Source organism: Pan paniscus, chromosome X, assembly GCF_029289425.2.
Source record: "Pan paniscus chromosome X, NHGRI_mPanPan1-v2.0_pri, whole genome shotgun sequence".
Taxonomy (NCBI): Eukaryota; Metazoa; Chordata; class Mammalia; order Primates; family Hominidae; genus Pan; species Pan paniscus.
The window spans coordinates 70,637,350-70,647,720 of record NC_073272.2 but is presented as its reverse complement, the minus strand read 5'-3'; the positions used below and the strand labels follow the sequence as shown (position 1 = coordinate 70,647,720).

Genomic DNA, 10,371 nt, shown 5'->3' with positions numbered 1-10,371 from the left:
TTGCATGTCTGATATCGATGGCACCACCTGGACTCTCGTCAGCCACTCTTACGGCCCCACCCAGAAGCGACTCAGAGATCAGGAAAACCATACCCCTATGATTGCACACCCAACCAATCAGTAGCAAGCACCCATTGCCTAGCCACCCCCACCCCTTCCCCCAAACTACCTTTGAAAAGCCCTAGCTCCCAAATTCTCTGGGAGATTGACGTGAGTAATAATAAAACTCTGGTCTTCAGTTCAGCCAGCTCTACGTGAATTAAGCTCCTTCTCTATTGTAATTCACTTACTTTGATAAATCGGCTCTATTTGGGCAGCAGGCAAGAAGAACCTATTGGGCGGTCACACCCAAATTGTTCCAACCTCTTTAGGTCTTACCTGCTACTGGAATATGCGTAGCCTCTTCCAGTTTCAGCTGTTGTCCTCAAATTGTCCCTCTAGGCTTCCCAGTGAGTAACTTTGGCTCTTTGGGGATTTTTGGTTTTGCTATCCCATTTTCTCTGTCTTTATGGCAGGGAGGGTTGAGGGATATTCTTTTCTTTCCGACATTTATTTTTAAAAACTATGCCACCTCCACCAACTCCCAAGAATCCTTTCGTCCATTTTTAAAAATTATTATTTTAGAGACAGGCTCTTGCTGTGTCACACAGGCTGGAGTGCAGTTGGCATTATCATAGCTCACTGCAGCCTTGAATTCCTGGGCTCAAGCAATCCTTCTGCCTCAGCCTCCTAAGTAGCTGGGACTACAGGTTTGTGCCACCAAGCCTGGCTAATCTTTATTTATTTATTTTTAGAGATGGCATCTGGTTATGTTGCTTAGGCATGTCTCGAGCTCCTGGCCTCAAGTGATCTTTCCGCCTCAGCCTCCCGAGTAGCTGTGATTACAGGCACAAGCCACCTCACCCAGCTTCTCCTGCCCATTAAGTTTTCATTGCAATTATTATATTTCTCAATTTTACACATTCTAAAATCCATTTAAATCAACTTTTGAAGTGTTATTTATTGACAATAAAATGTACCTATATTACATGTACAGTTTTATGAGTTTTGACAAATCAATACTCCTGTGTAATCATCATCACCAACAAGAGAGAATATTTCTAGCATTCCAGAAAGTTCACTTGTGCCCCTTCTCAGTCAATCCTCCCCAACCATGGTCCGAGGCAACCATTTATCTGCTTCCTGTTACTATAGATTTGCCTGTTCTAGAATGCATACAAGTGGAATTGAACAGTATGTACTTTTCTGTGTCTGGGTTCTTTTGCTCAGAATAATGTTTTAGAGATTCATTCATGTTGTTGCCTATATCAATAGTTTGCTCCTTTTTAATGCTAGTATTTCTTCTTATGGATATGCCACCATTAATTCTATTGATGGACATTTGGGTACTTTTTAATGTTTGGCTATTGTGAATAAAGCAGAATATTCTTGTGCATATCTTGTGATGGATATATGCACTCATCGCTGTTTAGTGTGCCTTGGAGTGGAATTTCTGGGTCACAGGGTACTTGTATGTTTGGCCTTATTAGATACTGCCAAGTAGGTTTCCAAAGTGGTTCTATCAATTTACACTCCTGCTAGTAATTATGAGAGTTCAGGTTGCTCCACATCCTTACCAAAAATTGGCATTTTAGGTTTTTTTTTTTTTTTTTTTTTTTGACACGGTGCAATTTTGGCTCACTGCAACCTCTGCCTCCTGGGCTCAAGTGATCCTTTCACCTCAGCCTTCCAGATAGCTGGAACTACAGGTGTGGGCTACCACACTCTGCTAATTTTTGTATTTTTTGGTAGAGATGTGGTTTCACCATGTTGCCCAGGCTAGTCTTGAACTCTTGGGCTCAAGCAATCCTCCTGCCTTGGCCTCTTAAAGTGTTGGGATTACAGACGTGAGCCACCATGCCTGGCCAGTATTTTTAAAAATAATTTAAACTTTCTGGTGAGAGAGAGAGTTTTAGTAATTTTTGACAGTGAGCTGCTCATTTTTCTTGGAAAATTATTTGTCGGAATTTTTTGAGTCATAGGGTAAAGGAGCATTTTTTCAGAAAGTTGTGTTTGCTTCTGCTAGGTACTTATGGGCAGTGCTAGTCTCTGACTGTGTAAACTAATTTAAGATTTTTAGACCACCAGTGGTGTATGTTTTAACTGTAAACTTGTGCAAGGACCAGCTTATTGTTCAATTTCTCAGGGACTTATTTATCCCCTCTACTCTGTTCAGAGCAAAGGCAACTTTTCCTTCAGTCCCTTTGGATTGGGGAGTAAGGTGGGGTGGGATAACGTTCTAATCTACCCTTACTTAAGGTTGTAGCCCTTTCTGAATCCAACTAAGACCCAAGGGTACAGAAAGAGGACCTCCTTTTAGTCTTCCCACCTTGGATGGACCTAAGGGTCTATGGGTAATTTAGCTGAAGGTTGCCAAGTTTTGTAGATACTCTCATGCCAAAAGCAGCTTCAGTGTACCACACGTCTGTATGTAACAGGGTATGAATTCCCTTTTATCTTGATAATTCTTTATCATCTTATCAGTCCTTTGATATTTTTAAATAAGTTATTTTATGCTTTATCCAATCTCTTAAGTGATTTTCTGTGAGAGGGTTGGTGCAGATCCTAATCCACCATATTATCAGGAATGGAAATTTTGTTTCATATTTCTGTCATTATTTTCTGGTATAGTTTTTATTTATTTGTTTTTCCTGGAGTTTCTAATTGCCTTTTGTATTTTCTTTTTGAGAAAAGAGACATGACTTCTTCTTCTTCTTCTTTTTTTTTTTTTCTGATACAGAGTCTCACTCTGTCACCCAGGCTGGAGTGCAGTTGCACGATCATGGCTCACTACAGCCTCCACCTGTCGGGCTCAAGTGATCCCCCCACCTTGGCCTCCTGATTAGCTGGGACTACAGGCACATGCCACAGCACTCAGCTAATTTCTTTCTTTCTTTTTTTTTTTTTTTTGGTAGAGACAGAGTCTCACTATGTTGCCCAGACTTGTCTTGAACTCCTGGCTCAAGTGATCCTCTCACCTTGGCCTCCCAAAGTACTGAGATTACAGGCATGAGCTACCATGCCCAGCTGACTTCTTCACATCATTAATATTTTCCAGCTTCTTACTTAGTCTACTCATTGGTTGGAATCTATTTCATTATTCTTCTTCTTTTTTCTTAATCAAAAGGGAGGTCTCACTATATTGCCTAGGCTGGTCTTGAACTCCTGAGCTCAAGTGATCCTCCTACCTCAGACTCCCAAAGTGCTGGGATTACAGGCATGAGCCACTGCACCTGGCCTATTTCATTCTTCTTGAAGACATTCTTTCTATAGCACTGGTTTCTTTTTTAATTGATACATAATATTTGTACATATTTTGGGGGTACATTTGATATTTTGACACATGCATACAATGTATAATGATCAAATCAGGATATTCAGGACATTTGTCGCCCTGAACATTTGTCATTTCTTTGTGTTGGGAACATTTCAAATCTTCTCTTCTAGCTATTTTGAAATATACAATATATTATTAACCATAGTCACCCTACTATGCTATGGAACACTAGCACTTACTCCTTCTAATGGTGTTTGAAACCACTAACTAGTCTCTCTTCATTCCCTTCCCATACACTTCCCAGTCTCTGGTAACTATCATTCTACTCTTTATCACCATGACATCAATTTTTCCAGCTCCCAAATATGAATGAGAACCTGTGATATTTGTCTTTCTGTGCCTGACTTAAATCACTCAATATAATGTATTCCTCCAGTTCCATCCATGTTGCTGCAAATGACAGGATTTCATTATTTTTTAGGGATAGATAGTATTCCACTGTGTATATATACCACATTTTATTTATCCATTCATCTGCCATTCATCTGTTGATGGACACAAGTTGATTCCATATCTTGGTCATTGTGAATAGTGCTGCAATAAATATGGGGGTTCACATATGCCTTTGATATGTGTGATTTCCTTTCCTTTTGATACCCAGTAGTGGGATTGCTGGGTTGTATGGTAGTTTTATTTTTGGTTTTTTGAGAAACTTCCATACTGTTTTCCATAATGGCTATACTAGTTAGCATTCCCACTGACAGCATGTAAGAGTTATCTTTTCTTTGTATTTTCACCAGCATTTGATATTTTTTGTCTTTTTAGTGATAGTCATTCTAGCTGAGATGATATCTCACTGTGGCTTTGATTTGCATTTCCCTGATGAGTAGTGATGTTGAGGATTTTTTCATATACCTATTGGCCATTTGTATGTCTTCTTTTGAGAAATGTCTGTTCAGATCTGTAGCACTGGTTTCTTATTCTAAATTGGACTGATTGCTTTTCAGACCTACTTTATAATTTTTAACCTTAGAACTTTTCTCTCATTGGATTTACGAGTTATCCACTATTTCTTGCTTCCCATGTTTTTTCCTTTCTTGCATTTACCCAGGTTTTGTTAGAGTACATGCTTATGATGATTTGGCTGTTTTTTTTTTATTTTTTATTAATTTTTTTGAGATGGAGTCTCGCTCTGTCACCAGGCTGGAGTGCAATGGCGCGATCTTGGCTCACTGCAATATCTGCCTCCCAGGTTCAAGTGATTCTCCTGCCTCAGCCTCCCGAGTAGCTGGGACTACAGGCATGCACCACCACGCCCAGCTAATTTTTGTATTTTTAGTAGAGATGGGGTTTCACCATGTTGGCCAGGATGGTCTTGATCTCTTGACCTTGTGATCCACCTGCCTCGGCCTCCCAAAGTGCTGGGATTACAGGCATGAGCCACCGTGCCCGGCTTTGGATAGGTTTTTAATTCTAACTTCAGAGTAATTTTCCCTCAGAATTTTAAAGTGGTCTCACATCTGGTGTTGTTAATGAGAAATCTGCTTTTTGTTTCTTTATGAGTGACCTACTTTTCCTTTCTGGAAGCAGTTACAATTTTCTTTTTATTCCTGATAGTGTAAAGTGATATAGTGTCTAGGTGTGGACTTTTTCCCCTCCTTTGATCTTATTAGATCCTTGCAATCTACTCTGAAGTATCTCTGTTCCCTCCAGGTTAATTCTGCTTGTTTATCTTGGTGTTTCTTTTTATATGCTATTTTTCTTCATATTTCTGGTAGTCTTTGTTTCTTCATATTTAAAAATGAAGCAATAGGTAGTTGATACAGGTTTCTCTACTTTATATATGCAGATCCATTTTCTCACTGGGGTTTTCCCCTGGATAGGGAGTCTAACTAAGACATCTGTGTAACTGGTCAGGGCTTGTGACTAGCGACTTTCTCTTTTATTTTTTTATTTTATTTTATTTATTATTATTATTATACTTTAAGTTTTAGGGTACATGTGCACAATGTGCAGGTTAGTTACATATGTATACATGTGCCATGCTGGTGTGCTGCACCCATTAACTCGTCATTTAGCATTAGGTATATCTCCTAATCCTATCCCTCCCCCCTCCCCCCACCCCACAACAGTCCCCAGAGTGTGATGTTCCCCTTCCTGTGTCCATGTGTTCTCATTGTTCAATTCCCACCTATGAGTGAGAACATGCGGTGTTTGGTTTTTTGTCCTTGCGATAGTTTACTGAGAATGATGATTTCCAATTCCATCCATGTCCCTACAAAGGACATGAACTCATCCTTTTTTATGGCTGCATAGTATTCCATGGTGTATATGTGCCACATTTTCTTAATCCAGTCTATCATTGTTGGGCATTTGGGTTTGTTCCAAGTCTTTGCTATTGTGAATAGTGCCACAATAAACATACATGTGCATGTGTCTTTATAGCAGCATGATTTATAGTCCTTTGGGTATACACCCAGTAATGGGATGGCTGGGTCAAATGGTATTTCTAGTTCTAGATCCCTGAGGAATCACCATACTGACTTCCACAATGGTTGAACTAGTTTACAGTCCCACCAACAGTGTAAAAGTGTTCCTATTTCTCCACATCCTCTCCAGCACCTGTTGTTTCCTGACTTTTTAATGATTGCCATTCTAACTGGTGTGAGATGGTATCTCATTATGGTTTTGATTTGCATTTCCCTGATGGCCAGTGATGATGAGCATTTTTTTCACGTGTCTTTTGGCTGCATAAATGTCTTCTTTTGAGAAATGTCTGTTCATATCCTTTGCCCACTTTTTGATGGGGTTGTTTGTTTTTTTCTTGTAAATTTGTTTGAGTTCATTGTAGATTCTGGATATTAGCCCTTTGTCAGATGAGTAGGTTGTGAAAATTTTCTCCCATTTTGTAGGTTGCCTGTTCACTCTGATGGTAGTTTCTTTTGCTGTGCAGAAGCTCTTTAGTTTAGTTAGATCCCATTTGTCAATTTTGGCTTTTGTTGCCATTGCTTTTGGTGTTTTAGACATGAAGTCCTTGCCCATGCCTATGTCCTGAATGGTAATGCCTAGGTTTTCTTCTAGGGTTTTTATGGTTTTAGGTCTAACATGTAAGTCTTTAATCCATCTTGAATTAATTTTTGTATAAGGTGTAAGGAAGGGATCCAGTTTCAGCTTTCTACATATGACTTCTCTTTTAGACTTAGGTTAGGGAAGCTGCCTTTAGGCTGGAGGCCCTCAAATGCCAAATTAGGAAGAATTTTATTTTGCTCTGTGGCACTAGCACCTATGTGATCCTTAGTTTTCTTTAGGCAGCTTATTCTATTTCTATTGAGTCCTCCAGTTTCCTTTCCTTTCCTTTCTTTCCTTTTCTTTTATTTCTTTTCTCTTCTTTCCTTTTCTTTTCTCCCTTCCCTTCCCTTCCCTCCTTTTTTTTTGGCTAGGAGATAAAGATTGGGCTAACTATGCTAAATATGGGGATGATGGGTGGGGGGATCATAAGGAGCCAATGGGGGCACTTCTTTTTTTTTTTTTTTTTTGGCATATGAAAATTTATTACTACAGGGTTTTCACCATTAATATTTATGATCTTGGTCTTTCCTTCTTGCCTTTGTATAGGGCCAAAAGAGAAACATTGGCTACTTTGACAACCTTAAAGCGGACTCCAGGAATATCACCAACAGCATGACCTTTGCGACCAAATCCAGCAACCAGAACTTCATCATTTCCCTCAATAAAGTTTAAGCAACCGTCGTTGGGTACAAAGGCTGTGATTTTCTTGCCATACTTGATCAGCTGGACCCTTACACACTTCCTAATGGCAGAATTTGGCTGTTTGGCTTCAACTCCTACTTTTTCCAGCACGATTCCTTTTGCATGAGAAGCACCTCCAAAAGGGTTGGCCTTTAGGGCTGGGGGGCACTTCTTTCACAGGTTTTCAGTTCACCCCCTAGTTTTCGGACTCCCTTCTTATTTTGACCTTGAGCACTTCCTAGCTCTGAAACAGGAACCTCTCTGGGATTCTGCCAGGCACGTTGGCTTGTTCCATTCTGTTTCATCAGTTGACACACTTCCAATCTTCCAAAAATTTGTTAAGCCCATTTTCTTCACTCTTAAGGGCTTATTCTTTTATTACCATTTTAATGGGATGTCAAAAGGGAGGGAGATAAGCACATATCTTTAATCAGACATCTTCAATCAGACATCTTCATTTAGAACTCTCTTATCTTTATAATGGCTTTATAGTAGACCTTTGTGTGGATGTAATATAGTTTATTAAATGCCCAGGTGATGGACATTTGGGTTCTTTCCAGTTTTTCACTATTCAAGCAATGTTATAGTGGACATCTTTTGTACGTAAATCTTTGGGCACCTGTGCAAGTATTTCTATAAGATAAATTCATAGAAGTAAAATTGGTAGATATTGCCAAATCATTCTCTTAAAACATTGATCCCCTTCACACACTCAAAACAGCAAAAAATGGAAATTTCTTCCCTACATCTTCACAACACATTATCATTAATCTTTTTTCATCTTTGCCAATATGATGAGCAAAAATTGGCTCACTCATTGTTTTAATTCGTATTTCTTAATTATGAGTGAAGTTGAGCGTTTTTTTCAGATATATTGGTCATTAACCAATTTTTTTTCCGTTGGTTACCTATTGATGTCCTTTGCGTATATTGTTTGTCTTTTTCCCATAGATTTGTAGGAGCTCTTTTTATATTATGTATCACAATTCTGAATCTGGGTTTACATCATTAATAAGTTTGGAATATGTAGGGTGAAACCAAATTAAGCAACCTCCTTTACCACAGGATTTTTAAAAAGCCTTTAATGTGATAATTACATTGTGAAGAAGTGAACTTAGTATGTGACATTTCTCAGATTAATCTGACCATAGAACTATTTTTTCTGGAAGTATCTTGAGGAACTAATTCTGAGGGACCAATTTGGGAGCCACTGTCCTACCTAGTGATTAAGCTCGTAAGAATGAGAACTATAGAACTATGCATTATTGACCATTTTATGTTCAGCATCCAGTACCTGGTATGTAGTAAATGCTCTGTAAATATTTGTTGAATGAATATGTTAATGCCTAATAAATGAGCATTTTTGCACCTACTAATATGGTACTTTGATAGATATTGTTCAAGATGTAGTATTATTTTATTTCATCTAATCTGAAAATCATTGACTATAAGATGCACCCATATTTTATGCACCGTTAATAAAGAACAAAATACTGCCAACTAAATTATAACACAAGGCTGGGCACGGTGTTCCCAGCACTTTGGGAGGCTGAGGCAGGAGATTCTCTTGAGGCCAGCAGTTCAAGGCAGCAGTGAGCTATGCTTGTGCCAGCTGCCCTCCAGCCTGCATGACAGAGAGAGATGCAGTCTCTAAGTAAATAAATAAATTATAACACAAGACAATTTTAGCATCTAGAATTTATATTTTATAATTATTGTAGGTTCTGTTTAAGACTTGTTTAGGAGCTGGGCACGGTGGCTCATGCCTGTAATCCCAGCACTTTGGGAGGTTGAGGCGAATGGATTGCTTGGTCCCAGGAATTTGAGACCAGCCTAGGCAACATGGCAAAACCCTGTCTCTCTCTTTTTTTTAAAAGACTTATTTAGAAATGAATTTTTATCATATATCACTATCCTGCATATGTTGCAAGGAACATTGAAAGGAAATAAATAAAACTGGTTAAAGTATTTCTAAAATATTTTTACATTTGGAGATCTGACTTCGAATTACTGTTTGACTCAGTCAACACGTTCTGAGTTTTCCATAAAATATTATTCTCTTTGTCATTAAGAACACTGAGGATTTCCGGGGGAAAAAATTGTGTCCTATTATTGTTTTCTTCTAAGTTGCTGACATCTATTATGCAAGTTTTGACGCTGGTGCTTTTTTGATCTTACCAGAAGGTGTCAGGCAATGACAACTACATCACAACTGCTGCTAGCCGACAGCAAACGTGAGATTCCATTAATTGTAAGATGCGTCCCAATTTCAGAAATTTTAAAAACATGAAGAAATGTGCATCTTTGAATCAATGAAATATGCTATTAGATATTATCATTCTTCTCTTCCTGAATTCTGCATTTCTGTTTAGCTAAATTTCATTTTCTCTTTTCCTTTATAGCCTAGCTTCTCAGAAGAGTAGTCTGCATTTGCTCTTTTTCTTCCTTCTTTTCCATTCACTCCTTAATTCACTGCGTTATGACCCTTCCCATCTCTCCAGTCTGTTTTCAGTACTTATATACATTCATTCAACAACCAGTGATTGTTTATTGTCTGTTTGGGAAGAGAAATCACAGAATTTTAGAGCTAGATGATCTCCTAATTCTGTCTTGTTTTATATGGCAAACCATCACATATTTGGCTATTATCTGTGGCCTTTTTCTCACATGCCTTGTTTTAGATTCATTTTATTCAAGTTCAATAGTTCTAACTTCATTAGCCAGTCCCCATGTTACAAGGTTTCCCAAAAACGTCCCATCTTAGTTGCCTTAACTTGAACTTGCACTGTAGTTTGCAGTGGCTCTACTCAGATGTGAAGCCTCAAGTGAAATGCATGACCCTCTGCCGCCTTTGAAATACAGTGGAACCACAATGACCTAGCAGACCTTTTACTATAACTAGTCACCTTTTGCTCCCATTCCCCATAGATGCTCTTTCAAACTTCCTTCACCTCTCTTAGGCTGCCTTCTCTATCCTCCCACTCTGAAGATGTCCTGAAAATTAAAGCCAAATACCAGCTCCCCTACCACACCATTTAGTTACATTTGTGTGTGCTTGGAGTACTATATCTTCCCATCTCTACAGGCACATGGCTAGGTCGATATTATTTTTTCTTCTTTCTTTTATCTTCAACTTTTGCATCTCCACTAGATTCTCAGCCGCAGCCAGTAAACATGCTTTAGTAGCCACAGTCTTGTGAGAAGAAATGAGACTTCATTAATTCTTTTTTTTTTTTTTTTGAGACGGAGTCTCGCTCTGTCGCCCAGGCTGGAGTGCAGTGGCGCGATCTCAGCTCACTGCAACC

At 38.8% G+C, this 10,371-nt stretch overlaps 1 protein-coding gene across 1 annotated transcript in view; it reads right to left on the bottom strand.

Moving 5' to 3' along the window:
* Nucleotides 1-6,831: 6,831 nt before the first annotated feature.
* The window catches only part of LOC100987016 (small ribosomal subunit protein uS12-like), a 32,423-nt gene continuing 28,883 nt past the window's right edge, over nt 6,832-10,371 (bottom strand). Inside the window, exon 3 of the mRNA XM_055106200.1 lies at nt 6,832-7,237. Coding sequence (XP_054962175.1) covers nt 6,896-7,237 — 342 coding nt within the window. The 3' untranslated portion in view covers nt 6,832-6,895. The remainder of the gene's footprint in view (nt 7,238-10,371) is intronic.